Here is a 26,729-nt window from a genome sequence, read left to right as displayed (position 1 = left end):
GCATCTGTCTAACATCATGGCCTCCATGTTGTGTGTCTCTCATGCTGCATCCGTCTAACATCATGGCCTCCATGTTGTGTGTCTCTCATGCTGCATCCGTCTAACATCATGGCCTCCTTGTTGTGTATATCTCATGCTGCATCCATCTAACATCATGGTCTCCTTGTTGTGTGTGTCTCATGCTGCATCCGTCTAACATCATGGCCTCCTTGTTGTGTATATCTCATGCTGCATACGTCTAACATCATGGCCTCCTTGTTGTGTGTCTCTCATGCTGCCTCCGTCTAACATCATGGCCTCCTTGTTGTGCGAGTCTCATGCTGCATCTATCTAACATCATGGCCTCCTTGTTGTGTGTATCTCAAGCTGCATCTGTCTAACATCATGGTCTCCTTGTTGTGCGAGTCTCATGCTGCAACTATCTAACATCATGGCCTCCTTGTTGTGTGTCTTTCATGCTGCCTGCGTCCAACATCATGGTCTCCTTGTTGTGCGAGTCTCATGCTGCATCTATCTAACATCATGGCCTCCTTGTTGTGTGCATCTCATGCTGCATCTGTCTAACATCATGGTCTCCTTGTTGTGTGTCTCTCATGCTGCCTGCGTCTAACATCATGGTCTCCTTGTTGTGTGTCTCTCATGCTGCCTGTGTCTAACATCATTGCCTCCTTGTTGTGTGTCTCCCATGCTGCATCTGTCTAACATCATAGCCTCCTTGTTGTGTGTCACTCATGCTGCCTCCGTCTAACATCATGGCCTCCTTGCTGTGTGTCTCTCATGCTGGATCTCTCTAACATCATGGCCTCCTTGTTGTGTGTGTCTCATGCTGCATATGTCTAACATCATGGTCTCCTTGTTGTGTGTGTCTCATGCTGCATCTGACCTCCTTGTTGTGTCTCTCATGCTTCCTCTGTCTAACATCATGGCCTCCTTGTTGTGTATGTCTCATGCTGCATCTGTGTAACATCATGGCCTCCTTGTTGTGTATGTCTCATGCTGCATCTGTCTAACATCATGGCCTCCATGTTGTGTGTCTCTCATGCTGCCTCCGTCTAACATCATGGCCTCCTTGTTGTGTTAGTATCATGCTACCTCCATCTAACATCATGGCCTCCTTGTTGTGTGGGTCTCATGCTGCCTCCGTCTTTCATCATGGTCTCCTTGTTGTGTGTGTCTCATGCTGCATCCATCTAACATCATGGTCTCCTTGTTGTTGGTCTCTCATGCTGCCTCCATCTAACATCATGGTCTCCTTGTCGTGTGTCTCTCATGCTGCATCCGTCTAACATCACGGTCTCCTTGTTGTGTGTATCTCATGCTCCATCCGTCTAACATCATGGCCTCCTTGTTGTGTATGTCTCATGCTGCATCTGTCTAACATCATGGCCTCCTTGTTGTGTGTATCTCATGCTGCATCTTTCTAACATCATGGCCTCCTTGTTGTTTGTCTCCCATGCTGCCTCCATCTTACATCATGGTCTCCTTGTTGTGTGTATCTCATGCTGCATCTTTCTAACATCATGGCCTCCTTGTTGTTTGTCTCCCATGCTGCCTCCATCTTACATCATGGTCTCCTTGTTGTGTGTCTCTCATGCTGCATCCGTCTAACATCATGGCCTCCTTGTTGTGTGAGTCTCATGCTGCCTCCATCTAACATCATGGCCTACTTGTTGTGTGGGTCTAATGCTGCCTCCGTCTTTCATCATGGTCTCCTTGTTGTGTGTGTCTCATGCTGCCTCCGTCTAACATCATGGTCTCCTTGTCGTGTGTCTCTCATGCTGAATCCGTCTAACATCACGGTCTCCTTGTTGTGTGTATCTCATGCTCCATCCGTCTAACATCATGGCCTCCTTGTTGTGTATGTCTCATGCTGCATCTGTCTAACATCATAGTCTCCTTGTTGTGTGTATCTCATGCTGCCTCTGTCTAACATCATGACCTCCTTGTTGTGTGTATCTCATGCTGCATCTGTGTAACATCATGGCCTCCTTGTTGTGTGTCTCTCATGCTGCCTGCGTCTAACATCATGGTCTCCTTGTTGTGTGTCTCTCATGCTGCCTGTGTCTAACATCATTGCATCCTTGTTGTGTGTCTCCCATGCTGCATCTGTCTAACTTCATAGTCTCCTTGTTGTGTGTCACTCATGCTGCCTCCGTCTAACATCATGGCCTCCTTGTTGTGTGTCTCTAATGCTCCATCTAACATCATGCCCTCTTTGTTGTGTGTCTCTCATGCTGCATCCATCTAACATCCTGACCTCATTGTTGTGTGTATCTCATGCTGCATCCATCTAACATCATGGTCTCCTTGTTGTGTGTCTCTCATGCTGCCTGTGTCTAACATCATTGCCTCCTTGTTGTGTGTCTCCCATGCTGCATCTGTCTAACATCATAGCCTCCTTGTTGTGTGTCACTCATGCTGCCTCCGTCTAACATCATGGCCTCCTTGTTGTGTGTCTCTAATGCTCAATCTAACATCATGCCCTCTTTGTTGTGTGTCTCTCATGCTGCATCCATCTAACATCATGGTCTCCTTGTTGTGTGTCTCTAAAGCTCCATCTAACATCATGACCTCCTTGTTGTGTGTATCTCATGCTGCATCTGTCTAACATCATGGCCTCCTTGTTGTGTGTCTCTCATGCTGCATCTATCTAACATCTTGGCCTCCTTGTTGTGTGTCTTTCATGCTGCCTCCATCTAACATCATGGTCTCCTTGTTGTGTGTGTCTCATGCTGCATCCGTCTAACATCATGGTTTCCTTGTTGTGTGTGTCTCATGCTGCCTCTGTCTAACATAATGGCCTCCATGGTGTGTGTCTCTCATGCTGCATCTGTCTAACATCATAGCCCCCTTGTTGTGTGTCACTCATGCTGCCTCCGTCTAACATCATGGCCTCCTTGTTGTGCGAGTCTCATGCTGCATCTGACCTCCTTGTTGTGTCTCTCGTGCTTCCTCTGTCTAACATCATGGCCTCCTTGTTGTGTGAGTCTCATGTTGCCTCCATCTAACATCATGGCTTACTTGTTGTTTGTCTCATGCTGCATCTGTCTAACATCATGGTCTCCTTGTTGTGTGTATCTCATGCTGCATCTGTCTAACATCATGGCCTCCTTGTTGTGTGTATCTCATGCTGCCTCCGTCTAACATCATGACCTCCTTTTTGTGTCAATCTCATGCTGCATCTGCCTAACATCATGGCCTCCTTGTTGTGTGTCTCTCATGCTTCCTCTGTCTAACATCATGGTCTCCTTGTTGTGTGTATCTCATGCTGCCTCCGTCTAACATCATGACCTCCTTGTTGTGTGTATCTCATGCTGCATCTGTCTAACATCATGGCCTCCTTGTTGTGTATGTCTCATGCTGCATCTGTCTAACAATATGGCCTCTTTTTTGTGTGTCTCTCATGCTGCATCCGTCTAACATCATGGTCTCCTTGTTGTGTGTATGTCATACTGCATTTGTCTAACATCATGGCCTCCTTGTTGTGTATGTCTCTTGCTGCATCTGTCTAACATCATGGCCTCCTTGTTGTGTATGTCTCATGCTGCATCTGTCTAACATAATGGCCTCCTTGTTGTGTGTATCTCATGCTGCATCTGTCTAACATCATGGCCTCCTTGTTGTGTGTCTCTCATGCTGGATCTGTCTAACATCATGGCCTCCTTGTTGTGTGTCTCTCATACTGCCTCTGTCTAACATCATGGCCTCCTTGTTGTGTTAGTCTCATGCTACCTCCATCTAACATCATGGCCTCCTTGTTGTGTGGGTCTCATGCTGCCTCCATCTAACATCATGGTCTCCTTGTTGTTGGTCTCTCAGGCTGCCTCCATCTAACATCAAGGTCTCCTTGTTGTGTGTCTCTCAGGCTGCATCCGTCTAACATCATGGTCTCCTTGTTGTGTGTATCTCATGCTGCATCTGTCTAACATCATGGCCTCCTTGTTGTGTATATCTCATGCTGCATCTGTCTAACATCATGGCCTCCTTGTTGTGTGTATCTCATGCTGCCTCTGTCTAACATCATGACCTCCTTGTTGTGTGTATCTCATGCTGCATCTGTCTAACATCATGGCCTCCTTGTTGTGTGTCTCTCATGCTGCCTGCGTCTAACATCATGGTCTCCTTGTTGTGTGTCTCTCATGCTGCCTGTGCCTAACATCATTGCCTCCTTGTTGTGTGTCTCCCATGCTGCATCTGTCTAACTTCACAGTCTCCTTGTTGTGTGTCACTCATGCTGCCTCCGTCTAACATCATGGCCTCCTTGTTGTGTGTCTCTAATGCTCCATCTAACATCATGCCCTCTTTGTTGTGTGTCTCTCATGCTGCATCCATCTAACATCATGGTCTCCTTGTTGTGTGTCTCTAAAGCTCCATCTAACATCATGACCTCCTTGTTGTGTGTATCTCATGCTGCATCTGTCTAACATCATGGCCTCCTTGTTGTGTGTCTCTCATGCTGCATCTGTCTAACATCTTGGCCTCCTTGTTGTGTGTCTTTCATGCTGCCTCCATCTAACATCATGGTCTCCTTGTTGTGTGTGTCTCATGCTGCATCCGTCTAACATCATGGTCTCCTTGTTGTATGTGTCTCATGCTGCCTCTGTCTAACATAATGGCCTCCATGGTGTGTGTCTCTCATGCTGCATCTGTCTAACATCATAGCCCCCTTGTTGTGTGTCACTCATGCTGCCTCTGTCTAACATCATGGCCTCCTTGTTGTGCGAGTCTCATGCTGCATCTGACCTCCTTGTTGTGTCTCTCGTGCTTCCTCTGTCTAACATCATGGCCTCCTTGTTGTGTGAGTCTCATGCTGCCTCCATCTAACATCATGGCTTACTTGTTGTTTGTCTCATGCTGCATCTGTCTAACATCATGGTCTACTTGTTGGGTGTATCTCATGCTGCCTCCGTCTAACATCATGACCTCCTTTTTGTGTCTATCTCATGCTGCATCTGCCTAACATCATGGCCTCCTTGTTGTGTGTCTCTCATGCTTCCTCTGTCTAACATCATGGTCTCCTTGTTGTGTGTATCTCATGCTGCATCTGTCTAACATCATGGCCTCCTTGTTGTGTGTATCTCATGCTGCCTCCGTCTAACATCATGACCTCCTTTTTGTGTCAATCTCATGCTGCATCTGCCTAACATCATGGCCTCCTTGTTGTGTGTCTCTCATGCTTCCTCTTTCTAACATCATGGTCTCCTTGTTGTGTGTATCTCATGCTGCCTCCGTCTAACATCATGACCTCCTTGTTGTGTGTATCTCATGCTGCATCTGTCTAACATCATGGCCTCCTTGTTGTGTATGTCTCATGCTGCATCTGTTTAACATTATGGCCTCCTTTTTGTGTGTCTCTCATGCTGCATCCGTCTAACATCATGGTCTCCTTGTTGTGTGTATGTCATACTGCATTTGTCTAACATCATGGCCTCCTTGTTGTGTATGTCTCTTGCTGCATCTGTCTAACATCATGGCCTCCTTGTTGTGTATGTCTCATGCTGCATCTGTCTAACATAATGGCCTCCTTGTTGTGTGTATCTCATGCTGCATCTGTCTAACATCATGGCCTCCTTGTTGTGTGTCTCTCATACTGGATCTGTCTAACATCATGGCCTCCTTGTTGTGTGTCTCTCATACTGCCTCTGTCTAACATCATGGCCTCCTTGTTGTGTTAGTCTCATGCTACCTCCATCTAACATCATGGCCTCCTTGTTGTGTGGGTCTCATGCTGCCTCCGTCTAACATCATGGTCTCCTTGTTGTTGGTCTCTCAGGCTGCCTCCATCTAACATCAAGGTCTCCTTGTTGTGTGTCTCTCAGGCTGCATCCGTCTAACATCATGGTCTCCTTGTTGTGTGTATCTCATGCTGCATCTGTCTAACATCATGGCCTCCTTGTTTTGTGTATCTCATGCTGCATCTGTCTAACATCATGGCCTCCTTGTTGTGTGTATCTCATGCTGCATCTGTCTAACATCATGGTCTCCTTGTTGTGTGTATCTCATGCTGCATCTGTCTAACATCATGGCCTCCTTGTTGTGTGTCTCTCATACTTCCTCTGTCTAACATCATGGTCTCCTTGTTGTGTGTATCTCATGCTGCATCTGTCTAACATCATGGCCTCCTTGTAGTGTGTCTCTCATGCTGCCTCCGTCTAACATCATGGCCTCCTTGTTGTGTTAGTCTCATGCTACCTCCATCTAACATCATGGCCTCCTTGTTTTGTGGGTCTCATGCTGCCTCCGTCTAACATCATAGTCTCTTTGTTGTTGGTCTCTCAGGCTGCCTCCATCTAACATCATGGTCTCCTTGTTGTGTGTCTCTCAGGCTGCATCCGTCTAACATCATGGTCTCCTTGTTGTGTGTATCTCATGCTTCATCTGTCTAACATCATGGCCTCCTTGTTGTGTGTATCTCATGCTGCATCTGTCTAACATCATGGCCTCCTTGTTGTGTATGTCTCATGCTGCCTCCATCTAACACCATGGCCTCCTTGTTGTGTTTCTCTCATGCTGCATCCGTCTAACACCATGGTCTCCTTGTTGTGTGTCTCTAATGCTTCCTCTGTCTAACATCATGGTCTCCTTGTTGTGTGTCTCTCATGCTGCATCCATCTAAAATCATGGTCTCCTTGTTGTGTGTATCTCATGCTGCCTCCGTCTAACATCATGACCTCCTTGTTGTGTGTATCTCATGCTGCATCTGTCTAACATCATGGCCTCCTTGTTGTGTATGTCTCATGCTGCCTCCATCTAACACCATGGCCTCCTTGTTGTGTTTCTCTCATGCTGCATCTGTCTAACATCATGGTCTCCTTGTTGTGTGTCTCTAATGCTTCCTCTGTCTAACATCATGGTCTCCTTGTTGTGTGTCTCTCATGCTGCATCCATCTAAAATCATGGTCTCCTTGTTGTGTGTATCTCATGCTGCCTCCGTCTAACATCATGACCTCCTTGTTGTGTGTATCTCATGCTGCATCTGTCTAACATAATGGCCTCCTTGTTGTGTATGTCTCATGCTGCCTCCATCTAACACCATGGCCTCCTTGTTGTGTTTCTCTCATGCTGCATCCGTCTAACACCATGGTCTCCTTGTTGTGTGTATCTCATGCTGCATCTGTCTAACATCATGGCCTCCTTGTTGTGTATGTCTCATGCTGCATCTGTCTAACATCATGGCATCCTTGTTGTGTATGTCTCATGCTGCATCTGTCTAACATCATGGCCTCCTTGTTGTGTGTATCTCATGCTGCATCTGTCTAACATCATGGCCTCCTTGTTGTGTGTCTCTCATGATGGATCTGTCTAACATCATGGCCTCCTTGTTGTGTGTCTCTCATGCTTCCTCTGTCTAACATCATGGTCTCCTTGTTGTGTGTATCTCATGCTGCATCTGTCTAACATCATGGTCTCCTTGTTGTGTGTATCTCATGCTGCATCCATCTAACATCATGGTTTCCTTGCTGTGTGTCTCTCATGCTGGATCTGTCTAACATCATGGCCTCCTTGTTGTGCGTCTCTCATGCTGCATCTGTCTAACATCATGGCCTCCTTGTAGTGTGTCTCTCATGCTGCCTCCGTCTAACATCATGGCCTCCTTGTTGTGTTAGTCTCATGCTACCTCCATCTAACATCATGGCCTCCTTGTTTTGTGGGTCTCATGCTGCCTCCGTCTAACATCATAGTCTCTTTGTTGTTGGTCTCTCAGGCTGCCTCCATCTAACATCATGGTCTCCTTGTTGTGTGTCTCTCAGGCTGCATCCGTCTAACATCATGGTCTCCTTGTTGTGTGTATCTCATGCTTCATCTGTCTAACATCATGGCCTCCTTGTTGTGTGTATCTCATGCTGCATCTGTCTAACATCATGGTCTCCTTGTTGTGTGTCTCTAATGCTTCCTCTGTCTAACATCATGGTCTCCTTGTTGTGTGTCTCTCATGCTGCATCCATCTAAAATCATGGTCTCCTTGTTGTGTGTATCTCATGCTGCCTCCGTCTAACATCATGACCTCCTTGTTGTGTGTATCTCATGCTGCATCTGTCTAACATCATGGCCTCCTTGTTGTGTATGTCTCATGCTGCATCTATCTAACACCATGGCCTCCTTGTTGTGTGTCTCTCATGCTGCATCCGTCTAACACCATGGTCTCCTTGTTGTGTGTATCTCATGCTGCATCTGTCTAACATCATGGCCTCCTTGTTGTGTATGTCTCATGCTGCATCTGTCTAACATCATGGCATCCTTGTTGTGTATGTCTCATGCTGCATCTGTCTAACATCATGGCCTCCTTGTTGTGTGTATCTCATGCTGCATCTGTCTAACATCATGGCCTCCTTGTTGTGTGTCTCTCATGATGGATCTGTCTAACATCATGGCCTCCTTGTTGTGTGTCTCTCATGCTGCATCTGTCTAACATCATGGCCTCCTTGTTATGTTAGTCTCATGCTACCTCCATCTAACATCATGGCCTCCATGTTGTGTGGGTCTCATGCTGCCTCCATCTAACATCATGGTCTCCTTGTTGTGTGTCTCTCATGCTGCATCCGTCTAACATCATGGTCTCCTTGTTGTGTGTATCTAATGCTGCATCTGTCTAACATCATGGCCTCCTTGTTGTGTGTATCTCATGCTGCATCTGTCTAACATCATGGCCTCCTTGTTGTGTGTATCTCATGCTGCATCTGTCTAACATCATGGTCTCCTTGTTGTGTGTATCTCATGCTGCATCTGTCTAACATCATGGCCTCCTTGTTGTGTGTCTCTCATGCTTCCTCTGTCTAACATCATGGTCTCCTTGTTGTGTGTATCTCATGCTGCATCTGTCTAACATCATGGTCTCCTTGTTGTGTGTATCTCATGCTGCATCCGTCTAACATCATGGTTTCCTTGCTGTGTGTCTCTCATGCTGGATCTGTCTAACATCATGGCCTCCTTGTTGTGTGTCTCTCATGCTGCATCTGTCTAACATCATGGCCTCCTTGTAGTGTGTCTCTCATGCTGCCTCCGTCTAACATCATGGCCTCCTTGTTGTGTTAGTCTCATGCTACCTCCATCTAACATCATGGGGGGTCATTCCGAGTTGTTCGCTCGCAAGCTGTTTTTAGCAGCTTTACACACGCTAAGCCGCCGCCTACTGGGAGTGAATCTTAGCTTCTTAAAATTGCGAACGAAAGATTCGCAATATTGCGAAAAGACATCTCTGTGCAGTTTCTGAGTAGCTCGAGACTTACTCTGCCAGTGCGATCAGTTCAGTGCTTGTCGTTCCTGGTTTGACGTCACAAACACACCGAGCGTTCGTCCAGACACTCCTCCGTTTCTCCAGCCACTCCCGCGTTTTTCCCAGAAACGGTAGCGTTTTTTCACACACGCCCATAAAACGGCCTGTTTCCGCCCAGAAACACCCACTTCCTGTCATTCACATTACGATCACCAGAACGAAGAAAAAGCCGTGAGTAAAATTCCTAACTGCATAGCAAATTTACTTGGCGCAGTCGCAGTGCGAACATTGCGCATGCACACTAAGCGGAAAATCGCTGCGATGCGAAGAAATTTACCGAGCGAACAACTCGGAATGACCCCCATGGTCTCCTTGTTGTGTGGGTTTCATGCTGCCTCCGTCTAACATCATGGTCTCCTTGTTGTGTGTATCTCATGCTGCATCCATCTATCATCATGGCCTCCTTGTTGTGTGTGTCTCATGCTGCATCCGTCTAACATCATGGTCTCCTTCTGTGTGTCTCATGCTGCATCCGTCTAACATCATGGTCTCCTTGTTGTGTGTGTCTCATGCTGCATCCGTCTAACATCATGGTCTCCTTGTTGTGTGTGTCTCATGCTGCATCCGTCTAACATCATGGTCTCCTTGTGTGTGTCTCATGCTGCATCCGTCTAACATCATGGTCTCCATGTTGTGTGTCTCTCATGCTGCATCCATCTAACATCATGGCCTCCTTGTTGTTTGTCTCTCATGCTGCCTCCATCTAACATCATGGTCTCCTTGTTGTATGTCTCTCATGCTGCATCCGTCTATCATCATGGCCTCCTTGTTGTGTGTCTCTCATGCTGCCTCCATCTAACATCATGGCCTCCTTGTTTTGTGAGTCTCATGCTGCATCTGTCTAGCATCATGGTCTGCTTGTTGTGTGTCTCTCATCATGGTCTCCTTGTTGTGTGTCTCTCATGCTGCCTCCATCTAACATCATGGCCTACTTGTTGTTTGTCTCATGCTGCATCTGTCTAACATCATGGTCTCCTTGTTGTGTGTATCTCATGCTGCATCTGTCTAACATCATGGCCTCCTTGTTGTGTGTATCTCATGCTGCATCTGTCTAACATCATGGCCTCCTTGTTGTGTGTATCTCATGCTGCATCTGTCTAACATCATGGCCTCCTTGTTGTGTGTCTCTCATGATGGATCTGTCTAACATCATGGCCTCCTTGTTGTGTGTCTCTCATGCTGCCTCCGTCTAACATCATGGCCTCCTTGTTGTGTTAGTCTCATGCTACCTCCATCTAACATCATGGCCTCCATGTTGTGTGGGTCTCATGCTGCCTCCGTCTAACATCACGGTCTCCTTGTTGTTTGTCTCTCATGCTGCCTCCATCTAACATCATGGTCTCCTTGTTGTGTGTCTCTCATGCTGCATCCGTCTAACATCATGGTCTCCTTGTTGTGTGTATCTCATGCTACATCTGTCTAACATCATGGCCTCCTTGTTGTGTGTATCTCATGCTGCATCTGTCTAACATCATGGCCTCCTTGTTGTGTGTATCTCATGCTGCATCTTTCTAACATCATGGCCTCCTTGTTGTGTGTATCTCATGCTGCATCTGTCTAACATCATGGCCTCCTTGTTGTGTATGTCTCATGCTGCATCTGTCTAACATCATGGCCTCCTTGTTGTGTATGTCTCATGCTGCATCTGTCTAACATCATGGTCTCCTTGTTGTGTGTATCTCATGCTGCATCTGTCTAACATCATGGCCTCCTTGTTGTGTGTCTCTCATGCTTCCTCTGTCTAACATCATGGTCTCATTGTTGTGTGTATCTCATGCTGCATCTGTCTAACATCATGGCATCCTTGTTGTGTATGTCTCATGCTGCATCTGTCTAACATCATGGCCTCCTTGTTGTGTGTATCTCATGCTGCATCTGTCTAACATCATGGCCTCCTTGTTGTGTGTCTCTCATGATGGATCTGTCTAACATCATGGCCTCCTTGTTGTGTGTCTCTCATGCTGCCTCCGTCTAACATCATGGCCTCCTTGTTGTGTTAGTCTCATGCTACCTCCATCTAACATCATGGCCTCCATGTTGTGTGGGTGTCATGCTGCCTCCGTCTAACATCACGGTCTCCTTGTTGTTTGTCTCTCATGCTGCCTCCATCTAACATCATGGTCTCCTTGTTGTGTGTCTCTCATGCTGCATCCGTCTAACATCATGGTCTCCTTGTTGTGTGTATCTCATGCTACATCTGTCTAACATCATGGCCTCCTTGTTGTGTGTAGCTCATGCTGCATCTGTCTAACATCATGGCCTCCTTGTTGTGTATATCTCATGCTGCATCTGTCTAACATCATGGTCTCCTTGTTGTGTGTATCTCATGCTGCATCTGTCTAACATCATGGCCTCCTTGTTGTGTGTCTCTCATGCTTCCTCTGTCTAACATCATGGTCTCCTTGTTGTGTGTATCTCATGCTGCATCTGTCTAACATCATGGTCTCCTTGTTGTGTGTATCTCATGCTGCATCCGTCTAACATCATGGTTTCCTTGCTGTGTGTCTCTCATGCTGGATCTGTCTAACATCATGGCCTCCTTGTTGTGTGTCTCTCATGCTGCATCTGTCTAACATCATGGCCTCCTTGTAGTGTGTCTCTCATGCTGCCTCCGTCTAACATCATGGCCTCCTTGTTGTGTGGGTTTCATGCTGCCTCCGTCTAACATCATGGCCTCCTTGTTGTGTGTATCTCATGCTGCATCTGTCTAACATCATGGCCTCCTTGTTGTGTGTATCTCATGCTGCATCTTTCTAACATCATGGCCTCCTTGTTGTGTGTATCTCATGCTGCATCTGTCTAACATCATGGCCTCCTTGTTGTGTATGTCTCATGCTGCATCTGTCTAACATCATGGCCTCCTTGTTGTGTATGTCTCATGCTGCATCTGTCTAACATCATGGTCTCCTTGTTGTGTGTATCTCATGCTGCATCTGTCTAACATCATGGCCTCCTTGTTGTGTGTCTCTCATGCTTCCTCTGTCTAACATCATGGTCTCATTGTTGTGTGTATCTCATGCTGCATCTGTCTAACATCATGGCATCCTTGTTGTGTATGTCTCATGCTGCATCTGTCTAACATCATGGCCTCCTTGTTGTGTGTATCTCATGCTGCATCTGTCTAACATCATGGCCTCCTTGTTGTGTGTCTCTCATGATGGATCTGTCTAACATCATGGCCTCCTTGTTGTGTGTCTCTCATGCTGCCTCCGTCTAACATCATGGCCTCCTTGTTGTGTTAGTCTCATGCTACCTCCATCTAACATCATGGCCTCCATGTTGTGTGGGTCTCATGCTGCCTCCGTCTAACATCACGGTCTCCTTGTTGTTTGTCTCTCATGCTGCCTCCATCTAACATCATGGTCTCCTTGTTGTGTGTCTCTCATGCTGCATCCGTCTAACATCATGGTCTCCTTGTTGTGTGTATCTCATGCTACATCTGTCTAACATCATGGCCTCCTTGTTGTGTGTATCTCATGCTGCATCTGTCTAACATCATGGCCTCCTTGTTGTGTATATCTCATGCTGCATCTGTCTAACATCATGGTCTCCTTGTTGTGTGTATCTCATGCTGCATCTGTCTAACATCATGGCCTCCTTGTTGTGTGTCTCTCATGCTTCCTCTGTCTAACATCATGGTCTCCTTGTTGTGTGTATCTCATGCTGCATCTGTCTAACATCATGGTCTCCTTGTTGTGTGTATCTCATGCTGCATCCGTCTAACATCATGGTTTCCTTGCTGTGTGTCTCTCATGCTGGATCTGTCTAACATCATGGCCTCCTTGTTGTGTGTCTCTCATGCTGCCTCCGTCTAACATCATGGCCTCCTTGTTGTGTGGGTTTCATGCTGCCTCCGTCTAACATCATGGTCTCCTTGTTGTGTGTGTCTCATGCTGCATCCATCTAACATCATGGTCTCCTTGTTGTTTGTCTCTCATGCTGCCTCCATCTAACATTATGGCCTCCTTGTTGTGTGTCTCTCATGCTGCATCCATCTATCATCATAGCCTCCTTGTTGTGTGTGTCTCATGCTGCATCCGTCTAACATCATGGTCTCCTTCTGTGTGTCTCATGCTGCATCCGTCTAACATCATGGTCTCCATGTTGTGTGTCTCTCATGCTGCATCCATCTAACATCATGGCCTCCTTGTTGTTTGTCTCTCATGCTGCCTCCATCTAACATCATGGTCTCCTAGTTGTATGTCTCTCATGCTGCATCCGTCTAACATCATGGCCTCCTTGTTGTGTGTCTCTCATGCTGCCTCCGTCTAACATCATGGCCTCCTTGTTTTGTGATTCTCATGCTGCATCTGTCTAGCATCATGGTCTGCTTGTTGTGTGTCTCTCATGCTGCCTCCATCTAACATCATGGCCTACTTGTTGTTTGTCTCATGCTGCATCTGTCTAACATCATGGTCTCCTTGTTGTGTGTATCTCATGCTGCCTCCGTCTAACATCATGACCTCCTTGTTGTGTGTATCTCATGCTGCATCTGCCTAACATCATGGCCTCCTTGTTGTGTATGTCTCTCATGCTTCCTCTGTCTAACATCATGGCCTACTTGTTGTTTGTCTCATGCTGCATCTGTCTAACATCATGGTCTCCTTGTTGTGTGTCTCTCATGCTGCCTCCTTCTAACATCATGACCTCCTTGTTGTGTGTATCTCATGCTGCATCTGTCTAACATCATGGCCTCCTTGTTGTGTATGTCTCATGCTGCATCTGTCTAACATCATGGCCTCCTTGTTGTGTGTCTCTCATGCTGCATCCGTCTAACATCATGGCCTCCTTGTTGTGTGTCTTTCATGCTGCATCCATCTAACATCATGGTCTCCTTGTTGTGTGTATCTCATGCTGCATCTGTCTAACATCATGGTCTCCTTGTTGTGTGTATCTCATGCTGCATCCGTCTAACATCATGACCTCCTTGTTGTGTGTCTCTCATGCTGCATCTGTCTAACATCATGGCCTCCTTGTAGTGTGCCTCTCATGCTGCCTCCGTCTAACATCATGGCCTCCTTGTTGTGTTAGTCTCATGCTACCTCCATCTAACATCATGGTCTCCTTGTTGTGTGGGTTTCATGCTGCCTCCGTCTAACATCATGGTCTCCTTGTTGTGTGTGTCTCATGCTGCATCCATCTAACATCATGGTCTCCTTGTTGTTTGTCTCTCATGCTGCCTCCATCTAACATCATGGCCTCCTTGTTGTGTGTCTCTCATGCTGCATCCATCTATCTATCATCATGGCCTCCTTGTTGTGTGTGTCTCATGCTGCATCCGTCTAACATCATGGTCTCCTTCTGTGTGTCTCATGCTGCATCCGTCTAACATCATGGTCTCCTTGTTGTGTGTGTCTCATGCTGCATCAGTCTAACATCATGGTCTCCTTGTGTGTGTCTCATGCTGCATCCGTCTAACATCATGGTCTCCATGTTGTGTGTCTCTCATGCTGCATCCATCTAACATCATGGCCTCCTTGTTTTGTGTCTCTCATGCTGCATCTGTCTAACATCATGGCCTCCTTGTTGTGTGTCTCTCATGTTGCCTCCATCTAACATCATGGTCTCCTTGTTGTGTGTGTCTCATGCTGCATCCGTCTAACATCATGGGCTCCTTGTTGTGGGTCTCTCATGCTGCATCCGTCTTTCATAATGATCTTCTTGTTGTGTGTCTCTCATGCTGCCTCCGTCTAACATCATGGTCTCCTTGTTGTGTGTGTCTCATGCTGCATCCGTCTAACATCATGGTCTCCTTGTTGTGTGTCTTTTATGCTGCCTCCGTCTAACATCATGGCCTCCTTGTTGTGTGTGTCTCTCATACTGCCTCCATCTAACATCATAGTCTCCTTGTTGTGTGTCTCTCATGCTGCCTCCGTCTAACATCATGGTCTCCTTGTGTGTCTCTCATGCTGCTTCTGTCTAACATCATGGTCTCCTTGTTGTGTGTGTCTCATGCTGCCTCCATTTAACTTCATGGCCTCCTTGTTGTGTGTCTCCCAGGACTCGGTGATGTTAGACTGGTGAATGGCTCTGGAGTTTGTGATGGGATAGTGGAAGTGTCTCTTGATCAGGCATGGCATAGAGTCTGCCTGTGGAACTTTGACCTTCGTGAAGCGGCTGTGGTGTGCAGAGAGGTAGGCTGTGGTCCTGTTCTGAAGATCCAAGAACATGTGATGGGACCTGGAGCTACGGTGCAGACGGTGGAGAAAGTTCTCTGCTCGGGAGTGGAGTCCCAGCTGGCTGAGTGCAGTGTCAGTCTGTGGAGTAAGGAGCCGTGTCTGTACAGTATACACGCTGGCATCGTCTGCTCCTCATCAGGTAATTATTGTAATGAGACAAGACGGCCTTACACTTCCACATGTGGTTATACAGATCCATCTAGTGGTTCCCTATTACCAATCTGCTGTTACTAGTGTTAATGGACATCAGATCCTCCCTGGCTGTCAGGGCCAACTGCACACCAGGCTAGTCCTCGCTGCCCACACAGACTCCTTCACTGGCACCGGTTATAGCTGCTGCAGCACCTCTGTCCTGGTACCCCCCAGACTGCAGGGTGGTAGTGTAGACAGAGCATCGATAACAATAATTATTGTTGTTTCTCTAACACCTCCCTCATGTGTTCTCAGCTACAGAAGATGTCAGTCACTGCACCCTTACCTGTACTGCCCCTACCCCAAGCTCTTGTTTATCATCTGCCAGTAGGTCAGGGAAGTCTATCTTAGGGTCATCCCCGGGTGAGCATTAGACTTACCTACAGCTAGTGAGATAGGTCCACAGCTGCTGTCAGTGCCGTAACAAGACATTTTAGCACTATGTGCATGAAACCATGTCAGAGCCACCCCATATATTTAAAATAGGCCCAGTGCATGCCATAGGCATGCAACAAAAATATAGGAGTGTGGCTTCATGAGGAAGGGGCGTGGACACAAAATAATACCAATTCATATTACGCTGTACAGTAGTCTCCATTATTCAAATTACGCAGCACAGTAGCGCCACTTACACACATTATACCAGGTAGAGCCCCTTTTACACATTACACTAGGTAGAGCCCCTTTTACACATTATACTAGGTAGAGCCCCTTTTACACATTATACTAGGTAGAGCCCCTTTCACACATTACACTAGGTAGAGCCCCTTTCACACATTATACCAGGTAGAGCCCCTTTTACACATTATACTAGGTAGAGCCCCTTTTACACATTATACTAGGTAGAGCCCCTTTCACACATTACACTAGGTAGAGCCCCTTTTACACATTACACTAGGTAGAGCCCCTTTTACACATTACACTAGGTAGAGCCCCTTTCATACATTACACTAGGTAGAGCCCCTTTCACACATTACACTAGGTAGAGCCCCTTTTACACATTACACTAGGTAGAGCCCCTTTCACACATTATACCAGGTAGAGTCCCTTTTACACATTACACTAGGTAGAGCCCCTTTTACACATTACACTAGGTAGAGCCCCTTTTACACATTATACTAGGTAGAGCCCCTTTCACACATTACACTAGGTAGAGCCCCTTTTACACATTACACTAGGTAGAGCCCCTTTTACACATTACACTAGGTAGAGCCCCTTTCACACATTACACTAGGTAGAGCCCCTTTCACACATTACACTAGGTAGAGCCCCTTTTACACATTACACTAGGTAGAGCCCCTTTCACACATTATACCAGGTAGAGTCCCTTTTACACATTACACTAGGTAGAGCCCCTTTTACACATTATACTAGGTAGAGCCCCTTTCACACATTACACTAGGTAGAGCCCCTTTTACACATTACACTAGGTAGAGCCCCTTTCACACATTACACTAGGTAGAGCCCCTTTTACACATTACACTAGGTAGAGCCCCTTTCACACATTACACTAGGTAGAGCCCCTTTCACACATTACACTAGGTAGAGCCCCTTTTACACATTACACTAGGTAGAGCCCCTTTTACACATTACACTAGGCAGAGCCCCTTTTACACATTACACTAGGTAGAGCCCCTTTCACACATTACACTAGGTAGAGCCCCTTTTACACATTACACTAGGCAGAGCCCCTTTTACACATTACACTAGGTAGAGCCCCTTTCACACATTACACTAGGTAGAGCCCCTTTCACACATTACACTAGGTAGAGCCCCTTTTACACATTACACTAGGTAGAGCCCCTTTCACACATTATACCAGGTAGAGACCCTTTCACACATTACACTAGGTAGAGCCCCTTTTACACATTACACTAGGTAGAGCCACTTACACACATTATACCAGGTAGAGACCCTTTTACACATTACACTAGGTAGAGCCCCTTTTACACATTACACTAGGTAGAGCCCCTTTCACACATTACGCTAGGTAGAGCCCCTTTCACACATTACACTAGGTAGAGCCCCTTTTACACATTACGCTAGGTAGAGCCCCTTTCACACAATACACTAGGTAGAGCCCCTTTCACACATTACACTAGGTAGAGCCCCTTTCACACATTACACTAGGTAGAGCCCCTTTTACACATTACACTAGGTAGAGCCCCTTTTACACATTACACTAGGTAGAGCCCCTTTTACACATTACACTAGGTAGAGCCCCTTTTACACATTACACTAGGTAGAGCCCCTTTCACACATTATACCAGGTAGAGACCCTTTCACGCATTACACTAGTTAGAGCCCCTTTTACACATTACACTAGGTAGAGCCACTTACACACATTATACCAGGTAGAGACCCTTTTACACATTACACTAGGTAGAGCCCCTTTTACACATTACGCTAGGTAGAGCCCCTTTCACACATTACGCTAGGTAGAGCCCCTTTCACACATTACACTAGGTAGAGCCCCTTTTACACATTACACTAGGTAGAGCCCCTTTCACACATTACGCTAGGTAGAGCCCCTTTCACACATTACACTAGGTAGAGCCCCTTTTACACATTACGCTAGGTAGAGCCCCTTTCACACAATACACTAGGTAGAGCCCCTTTCACACATTACACTAGGTAGAGCCCCTTTCACACATTACACTAGTTAGAGCCCCTTTTACACATTACACTAGGTAGAGCCACTTACACACATTATACCAGGTAGAGACCCTTTTACACATTACACTAGGTAGAGCCCCTTTTACACATTACGCTAGGTAGAGCCCCTTTCACACATTACGCTAGGTAGAGCCCCTTTCACACATTACGCTAGGTAGAGCCCCTTTTACACATTACGCTAGGTAGAGCCCCTTTCACACATTACACTAGGTAGAGCCCCTTTCACACATTACACTAGGTAGAGCCCCTTTCACACATTACACTAGGTAGAGCCCCTTTCACACATTACGCTAGGTAGAGCCCCTTTGACACATTACACTAGGTAGAGCCCCTTTCACACATTACACTAGGTAGAGCCCCTTTTACACATTACACTAGGTAGAGCCCCTTTTACACATTACACTAGGTAGAGCCCCTTTCACACATTACGCTAGGTAGAGCCCCTTTTACACATTACGCTAGGTAGAGCCCCTTTTACACATTACGCTAGGTAGAGCCCCTTTCACACATTACGCTAGGTAGAGCCCCTTTTACACATTACACTAGGTAGAGCCCCTTTTACACATTACACTAGGTAGAGCCCCTTTTACACATTACACTAGGTAGAGCCCCTTTTACACATTACACTAGGCAGAGCCCCTTTTACACATTACACTAGGTAGAGCCCCTTTTACACATTACACTAGGTAGAGCCCCTTTTACACATTACACTAGGTAGAGCCCCTTTTACTCATTACACTAGGCAGAGCCCCTTTTACACATTACACTAGGTAGAGCCCCTTTCACACATTACACTAGGTAGAGCCCCTTTTACACATTACACTAGGTAGAGCCCCTTTCACACATTACACTAGGTAGAGCCCCTTTTACACATTACACTAGGTAGAGCCCCTTTCACACATTACACTAGGTAGAGCCCCTTTTACACATTACGCTAGGCAGAGCCCCTTTTACACATTACACTAGGTAGAGCCCCTTTCACACATTACGCTAGGTAGAGCCCCTTTTACACATTACACTAGGTAGAGCCCCTTTCACACATTACACTAGGTAGAGCCCCTTTTACACATTACACTAGGTAGAGCCCCTTTCACACATTACGCTAGGTAGAGCCCCTTTTACACATTACACTAGGTAGAGCCCCTTTCACACATTACACTAGGTAGAGCCCCTTTTACACATTACACTAGGTAGAGCCCCTTTTACACATTACACTAGGTAGAGCCCCTTTCACACATTACACTAGGTAGAGCCCCTTTTACACATTACACTAGGTAGAGCCCCTTTCACACATTACACTAGGTAGAGCCCCTTTTACACATTACACTAGGTAGAGCCCCTTTCACACATTACACTAGGTAGAGCCCCTTTTACACATTACACTAGGTAGAGCCCCTTTCACACATTACACTAGGTAGAGCCCCTTTTACACATTACACTAGGTAGAGCCCCTTTCACACATTACACTAGGTAGAGCCCCTTTTACACATTACACTAGGTAGAGCCCCTTTCACACATTATACCAGGTAGAGTCCCTTTTACACATTACACTAGGTAGAGCCCCTTTTACACATTACACTAGGTAGAGCCCCTTTTACACATTATACTAGGTAGAGCCCCTTTCACACATTACACTAGGTAGAGCCCCTTTTACACATTACACTAGGTAGAGCCCCTTTTACACATTACACTAGGTAGAGCCCCTTTCACACATTACACTAGGTAGAGCCCCTTTCACACATTACACTAGGTAGAGCCCCTTTCACACATTACACTAGGTAGAGCCCCATTTTACATATTACGGCAGGCAGAGTCCCCTTTCACACAGTACAGCAGGCAGAGACCCCTTTTACACATTATGGCAGGTAGAGTCCTTTTTCACACATTACGCAAGGCAGAGTCCCCTTTCACACAGTACGGCAGGCAGAGTCCCCTTTCACACAGTACGGCAGGCAGAGTCCCCTTTCACGCAGTACGGCAGGCAGAGTCCCCTTTCACACAGTACGGCAGGCAGAGTCCCCTTTCACACAGTACGGCAGGCAGAGTCCTCTTTTACACATTACGGCAGGTAGAGTCTCCTTTTACACATTACGGCATGTAGAGTCCCCTTTTACACATTACGGCAGGTAGAGTCCCCTTTTACACATTACTGCAGGTAGAGTCCCCTTTTACACATTATGGCAGGTAGAGTCCCTTTTTACACATTACGGCAAATAGAGTCCCCTTTTACACATTACCCTGTGGACGGGGGGTGGGGGGGGTGGAGAGAGAGAGAGAGAGAGATTTATTTTATACTTACTTTCCACCCGCCCAAACACTGCAGACACAGGGGAAGACCAGCGGCGTTGCCTAGTGAGGGATGGGAAGTTGCAGGCTGGGATGCTGCTGCTGTAGTCAGTGTGAGCTGAGCTGGACTGAATGCTTCCTCCATCCTCCCTTGACTGCGCACTCGAACGCCACGGCTCCTCGTGGCGGAGGGCACTGTGGGAGTCAGCTGGGAGAGATGTCATCACGTCTCTCCCTGGACACTGCAGTTGGGGGGGAGGCAGAGTATCTGATTGGGCCCGGGGAGAAGGTGCTACGTTGGTGCAGGTTGTGAGTGCACTAAACAGCAGAGAAGCTGAGCGTACACCACACACAGGGTAGCACGGCAGCTGGCAGGAGGCAGTTAGAGAGCATGACCGTGCGGGTGGTGCTGCCAGATGGTGCACCCACAGTGCAGTTGCGCTGTGTGCAATGCACCACTGGCACACACCTACTTATGGCCATGGCTGCTGTGTAAGGCCACACTATATGTCTCTGAATCGCAGCATAGAGTTCTGCCCAAGTAACCCGCAGATTGTTCTTATGCAGAGAACCATTAGCATTCTCTGGCCCTAGACCTATCATTGTATCTCTGTTACTGCCGGGCCTTGCTGCCTGGTGGCGTGCAATAAGTAGGCTTACCATACTGTATCTTTGCACTGGGACACTCATGGATTACACAGGTTCTGGGGCTGATTAGCAGGTGACATACAGGCTGGAAGGCAGCAGCCACAGAACCTGTGTAACTCATTAGTGTCCCAGTATAAAGGAATAGTATGGGAGGAGTGCTGTGTTTGGGTCAGGGTGACTGATGCTGGGTAAGCCGGCCGGTGACTAGCTAGGTGACCAGTGTATAGCCAGTGCCGGGGCCGCGGGAACACGTAGCTGATGTCACTGCTGGAACCACATTGAATGCTGTCTGTGCCATCCTGACAATTCTGTATAAGGAAAGGCTAATGCTGCTCCTCATCCCTATGGGGGGAATTCAAGAGTTTTTTGCGAGCTGGCAGCCACTAGATGGTGCCCGACTGAGGAATTCAAGGCCACGGTAGCTCCACCACTGTCTCGGCCGCCTCCCTGATTAGCACGTGGCCATGGCAGCTCCCTCACTGTCTCCGCTGTCTCCCTGATTAGCACAAGGCCACGGAAGCTCCCCCGCTGTCTCCGCCATCTCACTGATTAGCACCAGGCCACGGAAGCTCCCCTGCTGTCTCCGCCATCTCACTGATTAGCACAAGGCCACGGAAGCTCCCCCGCTGCCTCCGCCATCTCACTGATTAGCACCAGGCCACGGAAGCTCCCCCGCTGCCTCCGCCATCTCACTGATTAGAACCAGGCCACGGAAGCTCTCCCGCTGTCTCCGCCATCTCACTGATTAGCACAAGGCCACGGAAGCTCCCCCGCTGTCTCCGCCATCTCACTGATTAGCACAAGGCCACGGAAGCTCTCCCGCTGTCTTCGCCATCTCACTGATTAGCACAAGGCCACGGAAGCTCTCCCGCTGTCTCCGCCATCTCAGTGATTAGCACAAGGCCACGGAAGCTCTCCCGCTGTCTCCGCCATCTCAGTGATTAGCACAAGGCCACGGAAGCTCCCCCGCTGCCTCCGCCATCTCACTGATTAGAACCAGGCCACGGAAGCTTCCCCGCTGTCTCCGCAATCTCAGTGATTAGCACAAGGCCACGGAAGCTCTCCCGCTGTCTCCGCCATCTCAGTGATTAGCACAAGGCCACGGAAGCTCCCTCGCTGCCTCCGCCATCTCACTGATTAGCACAATGCCAGGGAAGCTCCCTCGCTGCCTCCGCCATCTCAGTGATTAGCACAAGGCCACGGAAGCTCCCCCGCTGCCTCCGCCATCTCACTGATTAGCACAAGGCCACGGAAGCTCCCCCGCTGTCTCCGCCATCTCACTGATTAGCACAAGGCCACGGAAGCTCCCCCGCTGCCTCCGCCATCTCACTGATTAGCACAAGGCCACGGAAGCTCCCCCGCTGCCTCCGCCATCTCCCTGATTAGCACAAGGCCACGGAAGCTCCCCCGCTGTCTCCGCCATCTCCCTTATTAGCACAAGGCCACGGAAGCTTCCCCGCTGTCTCCGCCATCTCCCTTATTAGCACAAGGCCACGGAAGCTCCCCCGCTGCCTCCGCCATCTCCCTGATTAGCACAAGGCCACGGAAGCTCCCCCGCTGTCTCCGCCATCTCACTGATTAGCACCAGGTCACGGAAGCTCCCCCGCTGTCTCCGCCATCTCCCTTATCAGCACAAGGCCACGGAAGCTCCCCCGCTGCCTCCGCCATCTCCCTGATTAGCACAAGGCCACGGAAGCTCCCCCGCTGTCTCCGCCATCTCCCTGATTAGCACAAGGCCACGGAAGCTCCCCCGCTGTCTCCGCCATCTCACTGATTAGCACCAGGCCACGGAAGCTCCCCCGCTGTCTCCGCCATCTCCCTTATTAGCACAAGGCCACGGAAGCTCCCCCGCTGCCTCCGCCATCTCCCTGATTAGCACAAGGCCACGGAAGCTCCCCCGCTGTCTCCGCCATCTCACTGATTAGCACCAGGTCACGGAAGCTCCCCCGCTGTCTCCGCCATCTCCCTTATCAGCACAAGGCCACGGAAGCTCCCCCGCTGCCTCCGCCATCTCCCTGATTAGCACAAGGCCACGGAAGCTCCCCCGCTGTCTCCGCCATCTCCCTGATTAGCACAAGGCCACGGAAGCTCCCCCGCTGTCTCCGCCATCTCACTGATTAGCACCAGGCCACGGAAGCTCCCCCGCTGTCTCCGCCATCTCAGTGATTAGCACAAGGCCACGGAAGCTCTCCCGCTGTCTCCGCCATCTCAGTGATTAGCACAAGGCCACGGAAGCTCCCCGCTGCCTCCGCCATCTCCCTGATTAGCACAAGGCCACGGAAGCTCCCCCGCTGTCTACGCCATCTCCCTGATTAGTACAAGGCCACGGAAGCTCCCCCGCTGTCTCCGCCATCTCCCTGATTAGCACAAGGCCACGGAAGCTCCCCCGCTGTCTCCACCATCTCCCTGATTAGCACAAGGCCACGGAAGCTCCCCCGCTGTCTCCGCCATCTCACTGATTAGCACAAGGCCACGGCAGCTCCCCCGCTGTCTCCGCCATCTCACTGATTAGCACCAGGCCACGGAAGCTCCCCCGCTGTCTCCGCCATCTCAGTGATTAGCACAAGGCCACGGAAGCTCCCCCGCTGTCTCAGCCATCTCACTGATTAGCACAAGGCCACGGAAGCTCCCCCGCTGTCTCCGCCATCTCCCTGATTAGCACAAGGCCACGGAAGCTCCCCCGCTGTCTCCTCCATCTCACTGATTAGCATAAGGCCACGGAAGCTCCCCCGCTGTCTTAAATCTTTGAGTCATTGTGGAGGAATATTATACATAAACATTATAATTACTACTAATTATTATTACAAGTGTCATTATGGCCACCATACCTGTCCTGCTGTCTCAGTACCCCAGGATCAGGATAATAGGTGAATGTATTTGTTGATGTACGTATTCTCTGACGCGCCGGCTGCTGATGTCTTGTTCTACTGACTTGTTCTACTGACATGTTCCTCCATGCAGTGATTTCAAGTGCGGAGGTGACTAGGGGCAGCACATGTTATGGGAAAGTGAAGGTGTACCACAATACCACGCAGAGCTCCGTGTGTAATGACCACTGGAGTGTGGCGGAAGAGGCCGTGCTCTGCAAACAGATTGGCTGTGGCCCAGCTATAGAGATGGCTCAGGTCAAGGAGATGGTGTTACGTAGGGGGCCAAACCCCCAGACGGATTTCCGCAGCGTGCACTGTGGTGGCCATGAGGCAAATCTGGCCCAGTGCGGGTCTGTTATGACCACAGGATACACGTGTGAAGCTGAGGAGGCCGAGGTGCTGTGTTCCCAGTCGGGTAAGGAGATATAGAGTCACTGTGATGTCATGTAGCCGAGCCCTGCCCACCACACGTTTTATTGTGCCAACGGTAAATGTGTATTTAAATGTAGAATTGTACTAATAACTCCTAAATGATGGATGCGCTCACCGGGCTGTCTTGGGAAGACAAGTGAGGCTGCAGACCAGACGTGTCCACCAGTTGTCCCGGGAAGAAAGGTGAGGCTGCAGACCAGACGTGTCCACAGGTCATCCCGGGAAGACAGGTGAGGCTGCAGACCAGACGTGTCCACAGGTCATCCCGGGAAGACAGGTGAGGCTGCAGACCAGACATGTCCACAGGTCATCCCGGGAAGACAGGTGAGGCTGCAGACCAGACGTGTTCCCAGGTTGTCTCGGGAAGACAGGTGAGGCTGCAGACCAGACGTGTCCACAGGTTGTCCCGGGAAGACAGGTGAGGCTGCAGACCAGACGTGCTCCCAGGTTGTCCCGGGAAGACAGGTGAGGCTGCAGATCAGACGTGTCCACAGGTCATCCCGGGAAGACAGGTGAGGCTGCAGACCAGACGTGTCCACAGGTTGTCTTGGGAAGACAGGTGAGGCTGCAGACCAGACGTGTCCACAGGTCATCCCGGGAAGACAGGTGAGGCTGCAGACCAGACGTGTCCACAGGTCATCCCGGGAAGACAGGTGAGGCTGCAGACCAGACGCGTTCACAGGTTGTCCCGGGAAGACAGGTGAGGCTGCAGACCAGACGCGTTCACAGGTTGTCCCGGGAAGACAGGTGAGGCTGCAGACCAGACGCGTTCACAGGTTGTCCCGGGAAGACAGGTGAGGCTGCAGACCAGACGCGTTCACAGGTTGTCCCGGGAAGACAGGTGAGGCTGCAGACCAGACGCGTTCACAGGTTGTCCCGGGAAGACAGGTGAGGCTGCAGACCAGACGCGTTCACAGGTTGTCTCGGGAAGACAGGTGAGGCTGCAGACCAGACGTGTCCACAGGTCATCCCGGGAAGACAGGTGAGGCTGCAGACCAGACGCGTTCACAGGTTGTCTCGGGAAGACAGGTGAGGCTGCAGACCAGATGTTCTCATGTACTGTATGGCTGCACTGAGGTCGGACTGAGAACATTATCCAAGCTCCACTGATGCCAAGGGGCAAACACAAGATTTCTAGAGGCAGATCCAAATTTTAGCTTTAAGAAGAAGAAACCTGGTACAGTACACTTTTTTCCTGTAGTTTTTGCTACTGCTGTCTGTGTATGGGGAGGCCTGTCTGATGGGCGCAGTGATAATTATTTGCTGTAAGCGGTATTGGCTTTATCCTATATCCTGCTCTAAATGTTTTATTCTGTCATGAACGATAATAAAAAGGCGTGTATTTATCACCCTACGTACATCTCCGCTACACTACACTGGCGGGGATATGTATGAAGCAGGGGAAACAGTGGGGAAGTTGCCTATGGCAACCAATGACCTTAAAGGTAATATTTATCAAGTGCATTCTATACAATTATGGTGGCAGCTGATTGGTTGCCATAAGCAACGTTCCCATTGGATCACTTCTCCACTGCTTCATACATCTCCTCTTCAGTGTCTTATACAATGCACACAATCCAACCATTGGCGTTTTTATAATGGGTGCACACAGACCCCTGGGTCCAGGGAGGTCCACACCACACCCAAGGAAGGAAAGGGTTCTGGCCTGTGAGACTGTCCCCCCGAGACTGACCTGTGAGACTGACCTGTGAGACTGTCCCCCGAGACTGACCTACTGCCCCCGCCCCCCGAGACTGGCCTGTGAGACAGCCTCACAGGCCGGTCTTGGGGGCTGTCTCACAGGCCAGTCTCGGGGGGGTGGGGGGGTGGCAGTCTCACAGGCCAGTCTCGGGGGGCTTAGACTGCCTTGCTCCCCGAGACAGACGCCCCCCCCCCCCCCCCCCCCCCGAGAGTGGCCTGTGAGACTGCCCCTACTCCCCCCCCCCCTCCCATAAGAGTGACATGTGACACTGGCCCCTGAGACTGTCCCCCGAGACTGGCCTGTGAGACTGATCCCCGAGACTGTCCTGTGAGACTGTCCTGTGAGACTGGCCCGTGGGATTGGCCCAGCAAAGCAGTAAATCTCAGTAACTTTGTGTAGTGCTCAGCAGTCTTCTAATAATAAATGATGGTGATAGGGTGATCATCAGATAATCGGTGATGGGAACCGGC

General features: G+C 49.0%; 1 protein-coding gene across 3 annotated transcripts in view; it reads left to right on the top strand.

The window, feature by feature from the left end:
- Positions 1 to 26,729, top strand: part of LOC134908795 (deleted in malignant brain tumors 1 protein-like) — a 164,139-nt gene that overhangs the window by 108,135 nt on the left and 29,275 nt on the right. For all 3 annotated transcript variants that reach the window (XM_063914918.1, XM_063914917.1, XM_063914916.1), the window contains exons 4-5: positions 15,275 to 15,592; positions 24,217 to 24,540. In XM_063914918.1, the coding sequence (XP_063770988.1) occupies positions 15,275 to 15,592; positions 24,217 to 24,540 (642 nt within the window). The remainder of the gene's footprint in view (positions 1 to 15,274; positions 15,593 to 24,216; positions 24,541 to 26,729) is intronic.

This window comes from Pseudophryne corroboree, chromosome 4, assembly GCF_028390025.1.
Source record: "Pseudophryne corroboree isolate aPseCor3 chromosome 4, aPseCor3.hap2, whole genome shotgun sequence".
Lineage (NCBI taxonomy): Eukaryota > Metazoa > Chordata > Amphibia > Anura > Myobatrachidae > Pseudophryne > Pseudophryne corroboree.
This window is presented reverse-complemented; position numbering and strand designations above follow the sequence as displayed.